The following is an 18800-nucleotide window of genomic DNA, read 5'->3' as shown; positions in this document are numbered from 1 at the left end:
CTATCGTTGCCGCTCGTGATTTGTTGCGTGCCCACGAGTGCAGATGAGAAGAATCGAAAGGCCTTTTTTGCTGTTGTTGTTGACCACAACCATTATAAAGCCTACACATAATAAAGGCAAGTTTGGTTGCAGCTTTTTTTTAGTCATCCAAGTTCGGAAAGTGGTGAAAGTAATGAAATGAGGCACCTACTTAAGAATGTTTGGTGCGTGCAGACCGCTTGGTTTGTCTTGAAGAGTCGTTCGCGTAGCATTCGACAGATGGTAAGCGCGATCAATATTAGCTAGACTTGGCACACAACATATCGCTGTGGCAAGTTCGGGGTGCGATCATTACACTGGAAATAAAAAAATTCAAATTTTGATAAAATTTAAGGGTGCGATCATTACGCGAGTGTGATCATTATGTGAGTAAATATGGTATTTTGCAGCTAACAGTTTGAATGCTTGTCAAAGTATAACAGCACAGCTCCTATTGTAGTAGAACGGTACCCACGCTGCTACGATTGTCGCGTATGTTTCATTGCTCCTAAGCCGCAGCTTAGAACTAGAGGATAATACTGCAATAAGGTCACATTAGTGAATGTAACTTTCAGAAATACACAGTTGATTTCCGAGGCTGATTGTAGGCTCAAACATGGGCACACACATAGCACTGGGTGCTCTGTCCGCCTCAATGCCAGCAGAAAGTCCGGCCATGTTGACTTAAACCACTTTGGTACATCTCACAGAACCATTTTTCACGTAGAAGATGCCATGTCATACTAAATAGACCACATGAGCCCGAAAAGAAACGCCAGAAACTACCGCCGAGCCTGACGTACAAGATGGAGCGCTCGCCCAAGCCAGCATGCCGACGGCCCATAGATGGCGCCACTGTGTAGCAATATGGTGGCGCCCATGAAAAAACGGTCTGTAGGCATTTAGGAAAAGCAAACAAAACAAGCTTGTAAACAACAGTTTATCGAATGGGCTTCATGTGTTCTGTGCAACAGAAGTTAAAAAAAAAAAAAAAAAAACCTGAGGGCATGTTTCATGCTTTCGTGCAGACTGACGCCCAGCAGTGCTACCATATCGGACTGGTGCCAAGTGGGGCTGCAATGCCTGCTGCACCCTGAGGTGCGCGCTGAGGCATACGCTGCCCTCTGTGGTCAGCGCAAGGCCGCCCTGACCCCACCCCGCCGGGGCGTGGATGCTCCTGCTCACGTGGCCATTAAAGATGTAAGTGGCTGGCACGTAAGATGTAAGTAGTTGTCTGTGCCTGTGCGTATGCTGAGCGACTGGGGAAGCGCTGCGTTAATGAAGCAGGACTTGAGGTATGCAGCGCCAGAAATGGGATGGTGACTGGAGGAGACAAACACGGCACTAACAACCAATATTTATTGCATGTAAATGTCGATATACAGTTAAACCTTGATATAATGAAAGTAAAGTCAGCAATTTTCTTTATTACCTCAAAATTTCATTACAACTTAGAAACCAGCGATAACCAAATCCTACGACAATAAAATTTTCGCTAAAACAAAATATTTTTGTATCGCCAGCGAACGCCCATAGGATTCAGTGCATTTCGTACCTCTCCAATGAAATGTTACTGTACTAAAATCCCGCATCAGCGAAATTTACTGGAACGTAACCCTGCATGTTACCTACTTGCGCAAGGCTAATAGGCTCTGACATGTAATCAAATGCAATTGCATTGTTTTAAAATTGCGTAGAATACCACCACATTACACTTACATTGGTGCCGCCATTTTTGTCTACAAAAACAACCAAGCGCCGGAAGTGATTGCGTGCACTGAAAACACATCACGGCCACCATCTTGTTTGTTGATCACCTATTTGAAGCGGCACGCATGCTGCTACTGGCATGTGACGACTGTTTTTGCAAACCTGGGGCTGTGCGTAATGTGGAGCTCGGTGAGAGAAAAATGTAGCAAGCACAAAGAAACCCATGTCCAACTGATGTGGAATTGTTTTTGGTGTTTAAAATGGCGGTCGCAACCTGGAGTACCGCACATCGGGCTGTGATTGAGCGATCGTCCGGGAATACGAATGCATTGCTTCAAGAATGCTGGTTTCGGTGCCACCCTACAGGCATTGCGTGTGGATTCGGCAAAAGGTAGGGGTGTGCGAATACACGCACACTTCGCACACCCCTACAGAAAGTAGGGGTGTGCAAATACAGTGAAACCTCGTTAAACCGTAGTTGGCCGGAGCTCGGAAAAAGTATGTACTAAACTGTAGTACTGTTTAACCGAATAGCATGAGATCACCCACTTACCTGTCGAAAACGGAACTCAGAGAGAGTGATGAAAGGGGGAAAGAACATGCAGTATTTATTCACTTCGCGTGACAAAAGTGTTATTTTCATTTGATGCCAAGGTGGCCTAACACGCCGACGACAGCGGCCTCAAACTTACTGAAGCTGCGTGCCAGCTTTCCAGCCAGCCCCCTCTTCTCGGCAAACACTCGCATGGCAGATTCCTTGTTGGCGGTACATATTCTCCGTGCACGTGTGCAGTAGTGCTGCAGAAGTCCCGGGGGCACCTTTTTCATTGCCGGATGCCGGAGTTTAGAATACTTTTCATTTGGAATAGAATTACGTTATCGCACCCCTATTGTCGTCGCGACGATTGCATTCATGAGGCTGATGTAACGCGCAGCTTGTGCCACTGTCGGGCTTGAATCGCCCGTGCTGTCGCTTTCCGTGTCGTCCTCATCACTGTCGCTAGTCAACACTTCGGCAACAACACAGGCAACGATGGCGAAAAGTCAAACATCGTGGCCGACATGTCTTTGCGGTCGCAGCAGCGCTGCCAAGCAACTTCTTAGCATTCCAAATGCCACAGACTGTAGCCAGCAGCAGATCCCTGTTGCGTGCCAGCGCTGACTTCTTTGTGTCACGTTCGACAGCACGGACGATGTCTAATTTTTCTTCTATGCTGAGCACCCGGCGTCTTTTTTATCTGAGCTTCGGAACGACACGAGTCCTCGCTTGCATGACACCATAGCGCTCTCTGGCACGGCCATAGAGAAAGCACTGCGCCGAAATGATGTTGATGTTGATGTGGCTTTGCGCAAATGCAAAGGGCGCTTGGAGGCCGTTGTTCCGATCTCTGAGGCTTGTTGTTCTGCCAGGCCGCCCGATGGAGACTGCTCACCGCCATGTATGCGCGACGAAAAGTTGAAACGCTACGTTTTAACCGATGCGTACGCAATAAGCTGGTACAGTTTATGCGGATACAAAACACATTATGTTCAATGGCTGCTGAGTCGGGGACTTCACTTTACTACTTTTAAAACGAAACTACTCTTTAAGCGGGTACGGTTTAATGAGGTTTTACTGTATTGAAATTTTTGAATACGAATACTGAGCTTCGAATATCGAATAATGGTATGCACATGCATTTATTAGCAAGTCGAGTTGATTTGTTATGCTGGGACATTTCAATTGCGTTGTCAATGTCAAAAACTATACTAGTAAGCCACTATACTAAACAAATGTTTATCTGGCTCATGTTAACTTGGAAAATTTAGTAATTCCCACTAGCGGTCCTTGCCAGCCTGTACCTTGCTATACCGCATCAAATGCCCATAAACTCGGAGGCACTTGATCCTGTGCCAGTCGTCACTCATTGCACTTGCTATCAAGCAATAAGCTCTAAAGTAAGGGTGGCGCTGCAAAAAGAAAAAGATATATATATATATTCCAGCGTAACTTTCGTTCCTCGTGCTTTTCTGCACCTAGCTGCAAATTTCTGTTAGAAACGTCCATCTAAAGAAGGAAATGCGGTGTTGTATAGCTCTTTCAGAACGGTGCCCGGTTTCAATCACCTGTAATTTCGAAACTGCACACGCAGCGACTATCTTTTATTTGAGAGCTTAGATATATTTCGCTACCAGAAAGACATAATTGTACTCTCCACAAGAGAGCGAAGCCTTCTATTTGGCAGGAAGCGTAAACTTAGGAAACTGCTGTGACATGCTGCCATTCTGCAAAGATCTCGGACATCACAGTCTCGGCATTACGAGTGCATGTCAGCCACGCAAGAGCCTCATCTATGTCGCTTCAGATGAAAAGAAATTCTATGTTCAAAAGGTAGAATGTCACTGCGAACAGTTACTGGCAATGTGTAAACGAAGTGTTGCCGAACTATGATATCCTGGCAACGGCCTAGTAGGTGTTGGTGCTTTGCGACATTGCGTGGCGGCAGCTGGTGGTGCCACGTTTCTTTGCCGACTTGGGCTTCATGCATATTGTTACGTGCATACTGGTGGAACAGTCTATGAGGGCAGAATGCGTTGTCAGAAAGTCGAGCCCAAAGATTAGGTCATGAGGGCAACTGGTCAGCACGGTGAACAGGACTGGAACTTGGCAGTCAGCAATTCCTATGCGAGCAGTGCACATACCCCTGACGGCAACAGTAGCGCTATTGGCGACGCGCATGGCTCGAGTGATGGCAGGCGTAAGAACTTTTTTGAAGGGACGATATAGGTTAGCACTCATTATGGACACTTGGGCTCCAGTATCAATTGATGCCATCAACGGAACACCATCTACGTCTACTTCAATTAGGTTCGTGTTGGTGAGGAGCGTCAATGGAGGATTTGGACATGACGAACTTGATGCAGCAGTATCGACAGTAACAAGCAGAACGCTTGTGTGTCCATGGCTCCCCTGGTGGAATGATGTTGATGGTCGTTCAAAGTGGTTAATTACATATTGCCACGACCTCGACACAGCTGACAGCCACTCGGTGTGATTCGGTGCCACATGCTAGGCATGTTGGGTGGCTCCCAGAAGAAGAGAACGACGAAGGTGCCAGGGCAGCAATATATAAACAGATCTATAGCATCGACCAAAGTCTTTGTGGTTTTGTCTGTGACAAACTGGTGGAGGTGCTGGGTACGCGTCTATGTACTCTGACCCCCAGGAACTGAAAGCGGACAGCCTACGCAAAAGCCGACGGCTTCAAAGACTGCCTCCGGAATACGGCCTGCAAGATCTGCCGAGGATGTCCACCACAACCGCAAGCCAGACACAGGAGACATACGGTAGGGGACAGCCTCCTGCGTCGCTGGTTCTCCACACCCCACGCTGGCCGCGGCCGTTCCATGGTGAGCCTTTTGAGGACGTGGAAGACTGGCTCGACACTTCGATTGTGTAGCTGACGTCAATTGGGACGACCAGAAAAAGTTAAGGAATGTGTAATTCGCCCTAGAGGACTCTGCCCGAACATGGTTCGCTAGCCACGAGCCATCAATCACCACCTGGCAAGAATTTCAACGGCAGATACGCGATACGTACTGCAGCCCCGCAAAAAAAGAGCGAGCAGAGCAAGCCCTTCAGAATAGGGTTCAAAGGCCGAACGAAAGCGTAGCCATGTTCGTAGAGGACATGTCGCGGCTTTTCAAGCGTGCTGACCCTGGGATGACAGAGGCGAAGAAAGTACGCCTGCTAATGCGTGCAGTGAAAGAACAGCTGTTTGCTGGACTGATGCGAAGGCCTCCAGCTACAGTAGCTGAGTTTGTCAGTGAGGCGACAACAATGGAGCGAACCCTTTAGCAATGCTCCTCGGGTCTACGATCGCCAAATGAGCCTGGGATCGGCATCTTCTCTCTCGTTGCCCTATGACACCGATGCACTTCGAGAGCTTGTACGTAGTGTCGTGCGTGAGGAGCTCGATTGACTACAGGGAGTGCGATTTCAACCGACCGTAATATCCCTCACAGATATCGTCCGCGAAGAAGTTCGTCAGGCGGCACAGCCATTGGTGCAAACTAGACCAGAAGCCACCCCCGTACTGACTTATGCGCAAGCAGTGAGGCTACCTGCGCAACCCGGGAACCATCATAACCCGCCTTCTTCTGAAGAACCGCTGTGCCACCTCCAGGGCCAAGCTTCACGTACAAATATGTACGGGTCCACGAGCCCCCAAATCAATACGCGAAAGTCAGATGTGTGGCGCACACCTGACTATCAGCCACTCTGCTTCCGGGCCACTTGTACTGTGCCTGCTACTACCGAAGAATAGGACTCCAGGGCTATCACCCTGGCGCTCGTCGCCCACGTGAGGGAGAGCGCCCGAGAGAAATCCAGCAATATCTGGCCAGTCAACCTTCGTCGCCGTATGCGCAATTCCTACCGGTTGAACAGTCCCTGCGAACGACCCGATCTCCGTCTCCACAGAGGCACCAGTCACGATCACCACCTCCTCGACGATCGGCGTCACCTAGCCGCTACACTACATTCTCCGCTTCCGTGGGCAACCGGCCCACGAGCCCAAGTCGGGGAAACTAAGAACAGCGACCTCCGGGGGTGCGGCCACTGTCGAACGCACTTCGAAAGATCCTCCGCTGCGACACCCCGACGACGACGATAACGATGACGACAACGACGACTGTGTACCTTCGACACCTTCCTTCGAAAACCGTGAATCTGTTTCAGCCGACGTACTCGTTTCTGTAGATAACCACCTGGTAACAGCTCTTGTCGTTACTGGTGCCGATTATTCTGTCATGGGCGGACAACTGGTTACTGCACTTCGCAAGGTGACGACACCGTGGCCAGGACCTAAGCTCCATACAGCCGGCGGTCATGTTCTCACGCCGATCGGCAAATGCACTGTGAGGGTACAAATTTGTGAGGTCACATTTGTCGGTTCATTTATTATACCGGGAGAGTGCTCTAGGCAGGTCATACTCAGCATGGACTTTCTTCGGGAGTACGGCGCAATCATAAACCTTCGCGAGTTGCTTCTCACTTTTTCCAGCGAACGCCCGACTCATTCAGACGACTGCCATCCACAGTCCACGGTGTTACGCGTTTCGGGTGACTATGCTACTTTACCACCCTGGAGTACTGCGTTGATCACCGTAGAAACAGACGATGATCCTCCCTATCTCGGAATCGCTGAAGGCAATCTGTCAGTCTTGTTGGCTCGACAGGTTTGCGTAGCCCACGGCATCTTGCAGCTGTCGTCACGGACTGCTCAGATTTTAGTGACCAATTTCAGTCGTGAATACCAGCACTTCGTGCCACGAACTGCCATCGCCTATTTGGAGCCAGTCAGTGACTTTCCCGCTTGTTTAATTGTAGGACACAATGATGGAGATCCTAACTGTGAGGTACCAGCCAACAGCAATATTGATGTGAATTCTAGATTATCAGGTGAACAACAGGCTAGCATTCGATGCCTTTTACAGTCTTTTGCGGACTGTTTCGCTTCAACATCGAAGGTCAATCAAACGCCTATTGCAAAACACAGAATTATTACAAATCCCAATGAAAGACCTGTGCGCCAATGTGCCTACCGTGTTTCTCGTAAAGAGCAAGACGCCATCCGAAATCAAGTCCAACAAATGCTTGCCGACGATATTATACAGCCTTCCACCAGTCCATGGGCGTCACCTGTGGTTCTGGTGAAAAAGAAAGACGGCACACTGCGTTATTGCGTTGACTATCGCAAGCTTAACAACGTTACGAAGGACGTTTATCCCCTTCCCCGCATCGACGACTCTTTGGACCGCCTTCGACATGCTCGATACTTCTCATTGGTGGACCTTCGCAGCGGCTACTAGCAAATAGAAGTTGATGAGCATGACCGTGAGAAAACCGCATTTATTACGCCTGACGGACTTTACGAATTCAAAGTCCTTCCTTTCAGATTGTGCTCTGCACCTGCTACTTTTCAAAAAAGCGCATGATGGACACGGTTCTATCAGGTCTCAAGTGGCAGTCATGCCTTGTCTATTTAGATGATATCATTGTGTTTTCAGAAACTTTTGAGCAGCACCTCCAGCGCTTACAAGCAGTTCTTGGCGCAATTCATACTGCTGGCCTGTCTTTAAAGCCTGAAAAATGCCATTTCGGGTATGACAAACTCAAATTTTTAGGCCATGTCATCAGGTACGAGGGCATTCGACCAGACCCCGACAAAACCATTGCTGTTGCTTTGTTTCCAACACCTTCGAAGAAACATGAACTGTGCCATTTTCTAGGGCTTTGCGCATATTATCGACGCTTTGTGGCAAACTTTTCACGGATAGCCGTACCCTTGCAACGGCTGACTAAGGATAATGTTCCATTTGTCTGGGAACAGGACCAACAAGAGTTGCCTTCTGTGAACTCCAGAAATGTCTGCACACACCTCCTGTTCTAGGACACTTTGACGAAGACAGTGACACCGAGTTGCAGACGGATGCCAGCAACGTTGGCCTTGGTGCTGTCCTCGTACAGTGGCAAGATGGAGCCGAATGCGTCATTGCGTGCGCAAGCCGCACTTTGTCTCCAGCTGAAAGGAACTATTCCACTACGGAGAAGGAATGCTTGGCCGTTGTGTGGGCAGTTGCTAAGTTCCGACCATATTTGTACGACCGATCGTTTCGAGTTGTGACAGATCACTATTCATTGTGCTGGCTCGCCAATCTGAAGGATCCATCTGGCCGTCTTGCACGCTGTAGTCTTCGCTTGCAAGCATACAATATGACGATAGTGTTCAAGTCCGGGCGTAAACACACCGACGCCGACTGCCTGTCACGTGCTCCACTTCAACCGTCGCCATGCGACTTTGATGAAGAGGACGCATTTCTGTCCATTATCTCAGTATCGGACATCAGCAAGCAACAGCGCGATGATTCAGAGCTCCAACCTCTCATCGAATACCTTGAGAACCGTCTACCAGAGCCGCCTCGTATGTTCATCCGCAAGTTATCCTTGTTTTTTCTCCGTGATGGCGTTCTCTACAAATTGGTTTTTCACCCGACCGCAACCGCCTGCCTCCTTGTAGTGCCTTCTTCACTACGTGACGACATCCTGCAAGCCTCTCATGACGAGCCATCTTCGGGCCACTTGGGATTCACATGGACGTTTTCACACATACGCCAAAAGTACTTCTGGCCTAGCCTTCGCAGTGACGTAAAGCAATACGTGAAGACATACCTCGACTGCCAAAGACGCAAGACACCACCCGTGCGTCCCGCTGGACTTCTCCATCCTGTGAATCCTCCGTGGATCCCTTTTCAGCAGGTTAGCATAGATTTGCTTGGACCATTCCCCACGTCGAGGGCTGGTAACCGTTGGATTGCTGTTGCCACAGACTACCTTACACATTACATTGAAACCCGAGCTCTCCCACGAGGCACTGCTAATGATATTGCAACCTTCTTTGTACATGGTACCGTACTCTGCCACGATGCTCCAAGAGTGGTTATAACCGACCGGGGCACAGCATTTACAGCGCAGCTCACAGAAGATATCATGCTTCTCAGTGGTACCTTTCACCGCAAAGCCACTGCTTACCATCCCCAGATAAATAGGCTTACAGAAAGGCTAAACAAACTGATCGCTGATATGATTTCCATGTATGTTGACGCCGACCACAAAAACTGGGACGACGTTCTCCCATATGTTACGTTTGCATATAATACTGCCGTTCAAGAAACTACCGGCTTCACCCCTTTCCGCTTGGTGCACGGCCGGGAAGCTGTCGCAACGTTGGACGCAATGCTCTTACCCACCTACTGTTCTAATGTTGTCACTGATGCTGCCGAATTCGCTCGATGCGCCGAAGAGGCGCGCCAGCTCGCACAAATGCGTATCTGCTACCAACAACACGACGCCGCCGACCGATACAATCTTCGTCACCGCGACGTCACATATAAACCCGGTGACAAAGTATGGGTGTGGACACTGAGTCAGTGTGGTCGGTCGGAGAAACTTTTGCGCCGCTACTTTGGACCTTATAGGGTCGTTCAACGACTCGGCGACGTCACATACGAAGTGATCTCTGAAGGAGAAGGCACCGCTCGCCGTCCCCGATGCCCACGCCTGTCCGATGTCGTTCACGTTTCTAGATTCAAGTTATACCACTCCCGCTGAACGCAAAGTTCCACACCTCTCTCACCATCTCCGTCTCTCTTAACAGCATCCCCGTGGCAATCTCTAGTGCATCAATGTTCCGCATCGAGATGATGCTTCAAGGGAGGGGGGGTAATGCCACGACCTCGACACAGCTGACAGCCACTCGGTGCGATTCGGTGCCACATGCTAGGCATGTTGGGTGGCTCCCAGAAGAAAACGATGAAGGTGCCAGGACAGCGATATATAAACAGATCCATAGCGTCGACCGAAGTCTTTTGTGGTTTTGTCTGTGACAATATATTGCACATGGGTCCCCGCGTCGCACTGACGATTGCGCAAGAGCACTGCCGCCATGGCATCTGATGTACCGGTGCACGTCCCGAGCCGTGCTGTTCGCGCCATATGGCTCGTGCCTCAAATCGTGCCTTAAAGCAGTGGACTTTTTTTTTTTTTTCGGCTTCCGAAATGTGTATGTGGCGGTCACTGGCTCATTGTGTAGGCTGTGTCGTCGCGACAGTTGGACTGGAGCAGGGCGTGGTTCATCAGCGCATTCGATATATTGAATGCGGTGCCATGCCGAAGACCTCAAAAGTGCACTTCTTTGTGCCTTTTGAGGCCTTTTGGTAGCTGAAGGTGGGGAAGAGAATCGCGATTGATGACAAGGACATTGTGGCAAGCATCTTGGAAATCCAGGAGAAAGGCTGCTCAAGTAGCGACCAAAATTCTCCAAAAGAGACGGCAACACGCCCGTGCACAGCTGCTGAACTGGCATCGGCATTTGGCATGATTTGTCGTGACTGAGAGACGAGCGTCTTCAACCTCATTTCCCAAAAGTAAACCAGAATAAGCAATTTTTATACACATAAATGATGGGTGCTTGCTTTTTTTTTTCTGAGTTGCGTGCAGTAACTTAGCAGCCCTTGCACGCACCAATCCGTAAACCACCTTTTCCCACAGGGCCCATTATTTTATATATCGAATGACCTATACTGATGTACATTAACTGAATGTTGGTCTTAACAGCTGAAATTTCTACCAAAACACTACTGCAAATACCATGTCCTTGGCACAGCGCTGACAATGCAAGTTTGCGTCCGCATCAACTATACTGCAGGCTACCAGTGCGATTTCATATGCATGCTTCGCCTGCTCCACGAACTGCCAATGCCATACAAGACGTTTCTGGCATTTGACAATAGGGTACGGCACGGGTGCACTCGGAGCTTGCAAAGGCAGATTCTGACCACTTCTATGGGTAGGTTTACAGCACGGATTTACAGTTACATCTCTTGCTCTGTTTGTCTGGATGGCTCCTAACTGTACCTTATACTGTATAGGTTCCTGTAAGGGCTGCACTTTTTTTTTAACCATTTTGATGACCCTTACATAGGACCAAACCTTTTGGTTAAAATGGGGTCATCGCAAACAGTGACTTGTGTACAACCTGGATCCCTTTGCCGTATTTACTTGCATAATGATCGCACTCGCGTAATGATCGCACCCCGAACTTGCCACAGCGATATGTCGTGTGCCAAGTCTAGCTAATGATGATTGCGCTTACCATCTGTCGAATGCTGTCGAATGCTATGTGAACGACTCTTGAAGAAGACATACCAAGCAGTCTGCATGTACCGAACATTCTTAAGCAGATGCCCTATTTCATCCCTTTCCGCACTTCCATGAAAAAGAAAGCTACAACCAAACTTGCCTTGGCTTTATAATGGTTGTGGTCAACAAGAACAAAAATGGTGCTTTTCGATGGCGCCCTTACACGAATCTGTATGATATTCAATGCTGTGTTTGTCTCCTCCCATCATCGTCCTGCTTTTATTGCTGTTTCCTTCAATTTCACTAATGTACCAACCAGCCCAAATCAACAGGCTACTAATGTAGCTGTTCAGGGTCCATGTCTGTGAAACATTCTGGTGTGCAAGCATGAAGTCAGTGCCCCTTCTTGCCGGGGAATGTGGTAGTGCACTGACAGTGCCGTTTCTGACCAGCCTTTCACTAGCTGTGCGCTGTTGTTGCTTGATGCTGGCACCAACATACCATATTTGCACTATTCTAACACACTCTCAATTGTATTGCGCACCAATTTTCCGTGATGAAAAAGAAAAGAAGAAGAAAAAAAACTACCCTTTGATTTTTAACATGCGCCTGTTTTCCATCACCAAAAACAAAAAAAAAAGGCCTTTACACTTACGCGCACCAGATGCTTTCTTACCAAAAACAACTTTGTCTGATTTGAAAAAAGAAGTATTTACTCCCAATGCACTAAAGTTGCAGTGAATAATAAAAGTCAGTTTCAACCAAATGAGAAAGCATCTATTGTGATACCGCATTAATAGACAGCTATACGAAGTAAGGATAGTAGTTTTATTGGCTATATAAACTTCGAAACATTCGCTTACTAAATTAACAAGTGTGGTGTCACATGCACATAAGCAAACATGAACAGGTCTCGCTCGATGACCGTGAAAACTCGCTGTCCCTGTGTATCTGCTTTGTTCTATGCCCTCGTTCAGTCGAGCTTACATGTCGTAATGCTGGAGGGAGGAAGTGCGATAGCTGGAGCGAACGAATTGACCTTCTTGCTGCCGCTCGCTCGAATGCGAACTAAGCGATGAGTGTACAGCTGCCTAGATGCGTAGATTCTGTCCCCATCGCAGATCGCTTTCAGATAGAGTTCGCGCGGCCGCGCCATAGGCAGCAGACACCACAGTGCCTTCCCTTCTATTTGCGCCAGTCTTGCACACAAGTTTCAGGAACTTCGAATGCTCGTGTTGCGGCCTGATTTCTTTTCGTCTCCTGAGACATCATCACTTTACTTTTAAATGCGGCATCATAAACTTGTCGGAAAATGTGAAGACAGACTGTAGGCTAACCTAAGCACATGGAGGAAGGTATGGCAGTTAGGCTTGAAGCGCTACTAGGCGGTCATGTTGAAATGACAATGGCAATATGGTAATGCACATTTAGGGCCATACTGTATTCTAATGAGCACGCAATTTTTTTGCCCATTTTATGAGAAAAAAGGTGCGCATTAGATTCGAGTAAATGTGGTACTTGGCAGCGGGTGAGGCCTGTTCACTAATTAAACCAACACTTGTGGCAGTGTGCAGTACAGTGTAGCACACCCTGTTGCCAAGCATTGCCTCCAACGGTGAGCCCTTTCCTCCAGCAGCAGTTAACACTTGCAGCGACTGCGCGTAGTGATTGCTTGGGGCAGCTGCTGCGCCCGGCTGTTTTTTCAGGCAGTAGGAAGCATGCATCTGCCATACGAGTGAAAGCGAAATTGCGGCATTGTCTTCTGCCATGCCGATAGCTGTGGCCTCCATTGCTGTTTGGATTAGCTTCCATTTTTTTTTTATTCACTTGGCTCAACTTCATATTTGTAACAGCATGGTGGAGAAAAATTCGTCACCTAGTTCAGTCATTACAACTGCACCATTCCACAGTAGTCATTGTTGGACTCAGAAGACGGCACCGTCTGACTCCCAGCCAACTACTGTCTCTTTGCACCACCCCCCTTCCTCGCTGTGGCTGCCTCATATCTTCATGCCCAGCGTGCCCTCACAAAGCTTTATTGGTTTTTGTTGTGTGGATACTAATAGGGGGCATTAAACCCAAGATAATTGAAAGCTATGCCTGATCCGTGTCAAGATCGGGTCAGTGTGTCATCGACTAGACATGCTGATGGCACCCACTGAATGATTTTGATGAAGCTACTGTTGTCACCAATCCCTCGTCCGAGAGCCAGTGCATTGTTACAAATGCACGGTGAAATATTAACAAGTATCACACAAAACAGTTTAATGCTCATAACAAGACATTAGATTTTGCAAGTGTCACCAGTTGACCAGCATCTACTGTAATGCATCACTTCATGTTACAAGCAAAACTAATCTTTTTTTTTAAGGTAACTTGAAGAAATCTAAAGAGAGTCTTTACTGTGGCTGCCCTCACTGTATCGGAGATTAAATCGATGGACACCTCTGAAAATGTAATCAGGACCAATGTTTTTCTTCACTGTAGCCGCAGTTCGACTACTACCGTATTTACTTGATTATAATGTGCCCTAGATTGTAACGCGCACCCGCTTGCCATGACCTAAAAGAAAGAAAAGTCCTTTACATTACTGCGCACCTCATGCTTTACAGAAATAGAACTTTCTCTCATTTGGAAAATCAGATTTATTCCCAATGCACTAAAGTTGCGATAAATAAAAAGAAAGTCGCAGTTTCACCTGAAAGGCAAAGCATCGATTGCAATAGCAAATTAGTGAACAGCTATACGAAAATAAGGATAGTAGTTCTATCAGTTGTAACTTTTAGACATTCGCTTACCAACTAAATTAACAAGCGTGGTGCCGTGCACGTGTAGGCAAACATGAACATGTCTCAGTCAATGACCGCGGAAACTCTACCAGAACACTGGAGTGAGAAAGTGCGGTAGCAGGAGTGAGTGAATTGACCTTTGTGCAGCATCTTGGTACAACGCGAACTAAGCGACGAGAACACAGCACGATGTGCCTAGATGCACAAAGTCTCCATTGCAGATCGCTTTCAAAATAGAGCCTCCGCGGCCGCGCCGTGAGCAGCAGCCACTGAAGTAAGCCTCTCCTGTTTGTGCTGGTGCCGCACACAAGTTTCGGGAACTCTGAACAGCCGGGATGCGGCCCGATTTCCGTCCATCCCTGCACACGTTATCATTTTCCTGTTAATTGCGCCATCGTGATGAACTCGGCATGTCTTCCCAGTTGGCACTTCCATGCTGGTAGAGTAAATGCAGAAAATGGTAAGACGGACAGTGGACTTAACCTAAGCACACATACTACAGCACATGTAGGAAGCTACGGCAGTTTGGCTGGAAGCGTGTACGAGGCGGCCATTTTGAAATGCCGATGGCAGTACGGTAACACAGATTTAGGGTCGTACTCGATTGTAACGCACATGCCATTTTTGTATCCATTTTTTCAGATAAAGAGTGCACGTTAGATTAGAGTAAATACGGTATATGTGTGTTCACTATAACACGGTTCTTAAAAAAGAAATATTTACAATAGTTTGAAAAAAAATTAGATTTTGCTGTATTTATAAACTTTTCACAGCCATTCAATAGTTTATATACCCACGAAATGCAGAACCTCTTTAAAAATGTCTCAAAACTGCTACAAACAACTGTAGACATCTTGCTCTAAGAGAATGAAAAAAAAAAAGTCAGTTTCACCTGAAAGACGAGGCATCGATTGCAATAGCAAATAGTAGACAGCTATACGAAGTAAGGATAGCAGCTTTATTGGCCATGTAAACTTGTAAACATTGACTTACTAACTAAACTAACAAGCTTGGTGTCACATACGCACAGGCAAATAAACGCGTTTCACTCGCCGAGCGCGAACACTCGCTGTCAAAATGCTGGCATCAGCAAGAGTGGCAGTAGCAGCTAGTGAATTGATCGTCGTGCTGCCTGTCATTTCAATGTGAACTAAGCGGCTAGAACACAGCATACCGAAGCTACGAGCCTTTGCCACACCTAGACTCTGTACTCATCGCAGATAGCTTTCAAGATAAGGCCCGCACCATACGCAGCCGCCGCCATAGAGGAACCCCCCCCCACGGTGCCTTGCACGCACGCAGTGGAAGACGACATGCTTCTCTTTCGCCTTCCTCCCTTGTGCGCATGAGACCAAACGACCGTCCTCGGCTGAGACCCTCACACACTTTCACTAGCACCTACACTACATATGGCCTGTGGCGACAGTGTTGTTGCACTTGGACTTTACGTGGAACATCATGCCAATGACGGCGATGATGAAAATGCACCTCATGTGTCCACATAATTGCTATCACAATAAAAGTAAGTCAGGGATTCTGAAAGATGTGATCTGGTTGGCAATGGTCTTTTTTTTATTGACAGCTCTGAACAAGTGCCCATGTCTGATAAGAATTGTGGTGCTGAGACATTTGCAGCAAAAATCTGGTGTCTCACAAACACGCAGTGCTCATTGCTTTTGGTGTTGATTGCGCAGTGCATTGGACCTCAGCTGAGCCAATGGATGGAAGGCTCCCAGGGCTGTGCTGCACTTCAGGTGTGGACTCTCATCATCCAATGGATGGGCGAGGTAAGTGCTCGTACATTACGCTGTCTTGTAGTTCAGAGTTCGACAAACATTTGTCTGGCCAAGTAATATAGTCATAAAATAGTTGCGGTCACTGACAAATCAAGGTGAAGAAACGCAGGAGTTTGGGAACCTATACAAGCTCTGAAACATGTTTTTTAACCTTGACTTGGTGAGTGACCATAACTACTTCATCATCATCACACTGCCTTGTGTTGCCTTCTAATGACATTTATTTATCCTTTTTATTTGTTTACCCACATTACCTCATTTGCCAGCAGGATTTTTCACAGGGGCTTAGCACAGCACTTACTGTATATGTGTCATCAGAAATGGGACTATTTGAAAATAACATCTTAAATTGGTGGCACAGTAGAATCTCGTTAATGGGTACCTGGTGGTAAAAGGAGAAAAAAATGATAAATTCAAATGGTAGCATAGCAAAAGCTTGTTCATTAAAATTTCACTGAGGTTTAAGGAAGGCCGAACCAAACGAAAATCTGACTGACATAAGTCGAAAAAAAATCTCCCCACTTGTTTCTGTAACTACTGGGACACATGAAAAAGCTTGCGGCTGCTTACAAGAGAAGTGCACTTAGAACATCACTTTATTTTCTTTATTCAGGATAAAGTGATTTGACTACTATTATATGGTGGCTGCTGTTATTTGGTGATGCTGTTGGGGACAAGGACATACCGTGGATTCCGCCATGCGGAGTCGTCCGTGTGACGTGCAAAGCTGGATTGCTCCGCCAGCCCTCTCCTGTTCAGCCAGCAGCCGCTTTCGCGTCGTCTTTTTTGTATTATTAATTTATTATTGGTATTCAACTTCAACGAAATCGGTAAAATACTGCTATGGCTTTGTCCCTGACTGTATGATATGCTGTAACTGTTCCGAAAAAATTCACTTTCCTATAAAACCTTACACATCACCCCAACTGCAAGCATCGTCTGCTGTAGCCACCGACATGGTAACTATGGAGACCGAGTCCTCTGCTTTTGTAAAACATAAGAAACCATTGTGTCAAATTAAAACTAAGCATCAAATGTGCTTTAGCAAGTGCTTACGGTAAAGAAACATATTTTTGCTGCAAGAAAGGTACGCAATGTGTCCAACGTTGAATTTCATTTATTGTAGGTTTGCATCTACAAATGGGCCGCGGTTGACACAACAAAGAAGTGGCATTCGCAAATTTGTATTACAGTTTAGCACCCAGTGAAGCATGATGCAAGTGGTTTCTCTGTTTTGTGGGGAGCAACCCAGCATACTTTGAGCTGCACGCTGCTGCGACCGTTCTCACACGATTTGAGGTATACACGAGAGCCACATGCACATGCCTGCGTCATTCAGAGAATTTAGCTTTATTTTTTCTGACCAGGGTTCCCTTTGTGACGTTGTAGCTAGATAGCATCTTATATTTTTGCTGGTGTGACGACGAGCGCATGCTTGTTTGCCGAATGATTTTAATATTTATCTGTTGCTTCTTATTGCACGAATCTTATACGGTTGTCACACAGTGTACTTTAGATCGCGATCGAGCCAGATCAGGATAGAATTTTTCTACGATTGACTCCCTCCTGCAGCTGCACAAAGAGGCCAATTGCAATAGAGAAATTTGGTCCCTATCGGGCTTGCACACGATCGAAAATGCACCGTGTGATACTCGGCAGTATTACTTTGCGCATTCGAACGCACTAGCATGCTGCAAGCTGTAGCTCGCATTTTGCAGCCAACGAACGCTGCTCAGTGATTTAAACGTGATACTAGGAGCGCGTGGTTGCTGAGGTTGCCAGCACTTCTTACGCCACTGGTGGGCGCTGGGGTGACTGAGCTGATGCATTTCTGTATCGCATGAAAGTGAAAGTCCTTGTGACGCATTGTGACTGCATTCAGCCCCTCGTCGATCACCTACTGCTCACCAGCGGTGTAATAAGCACCGATCGCAATGCAGTCCAAGTATTGCGTATCACTCAATTGCTGAACACTCCACATGAAGCGATCATCTCGCATCGTCTGCTACTCACCGAACATTTGCGCTCCAAGTCCATACACAAAGTCTTCTTTGCGAAAGTGCTTGCTGCAAACACGTGCATAGGAGCTCGGTTCCTTAGCCATTTGAAGCTTTATCGGCCATGCATCTTTGGGGTAAAAGTGAAAGCTCATGCCCTGCTCCTTTGCATACATAGTTCACTTTGGTGTCGAGCAGTAAAGTACCATGCCGCCGATTACTTTGAGTGCACTTTCCCAGTTTTGTATAGTCTCTAGATGTCCGCACATGTGAAGCGAGTGCAAAACAACGCTGTTCCAAGGGAGGAACATTAGGAAATGGTGGCTAAAGAAACACATTCCAACTGCCCACTTCCCTTCGTTGGAGCAAGGTGGGATCACGTGATCCAGCTTTGCACGTCAAAATGAATGCAGCACCCACATGTCCAGTGGTTGCTGCCTTGTGCCCAATATTTGTATGACTTGATGGAAAAAAAAATGTTAGGCTTCATGTTAAGAGAAAGAAAGAGAGTATTGTGGATTAGAGGTGGGTAAGCTGATATTGTAGTTCACATTAATGGGACAGGGTAAGCAAAAATTCTGAAAAATAAAAATTCGTATTTTTTTCCGAAATTGTTTTCGGCATCTTTTCCAGTATTACCCTTCATCCTAAAATGGGTCAGAAATGTTGGCAGAGTTAAAAACCGGGGATGAAAGTTACTGTTTATTTAGAACTCAGTTTTCTTAAAACAAGATTCTTTGTTACGTTGGTACCATTATTCTCAATATCACAAAATATAGCACACCAATTTTTTTCTGGCCCTACTGAA

General features: G+C 47.0%; 1 protein-coding gene across 2 annotated transcripts in view; it reads left to right on the top strand.

The window, feature by feature from the left end:
• Positions 1 to 18800, top strand: part of LOC142573218 (uncharacterized) — a 325311-nt gene that overhangs the window by 41127 nt on the left and 265384 nt on the right. For both annotated transcript variants that reach the window (XM_075682810.1, XM_075682809.1), the window contains exons 6-7: positions 1047 to 1218; positions 15894 to 15986. In XM_075682810.1, the coding sequence (XP_075538925.1) occupies positions 1047 to 1218; positions 15894 to 15986 (265 nt within the window). The remainder of the gene's footprint in view (positions 1 to 1046; positions 1219 to 15893; positions 15987 to 18800) is intronic.

Source organism: Dermacentor variabilis, chromosome 2 (genome assembly GCF_050947875.1).
Source record: "Dermacentor variabilis isolate Ectoservices chromosome 2, ASM5094787v1, whole genome shotgun sequence".
Taxonomy (NCBI): Eukaryota; Metazoa; Arthropoda; class Arachnida; order Ixodida; family Ixodidae; genus Dermacentor; species Dermacentor variabilis.
The sequence above is the reverse complement of the archived record's forward strand: the minus strand, read 5'-3'. Positions and strand labels throughout refer to the sequence as shown.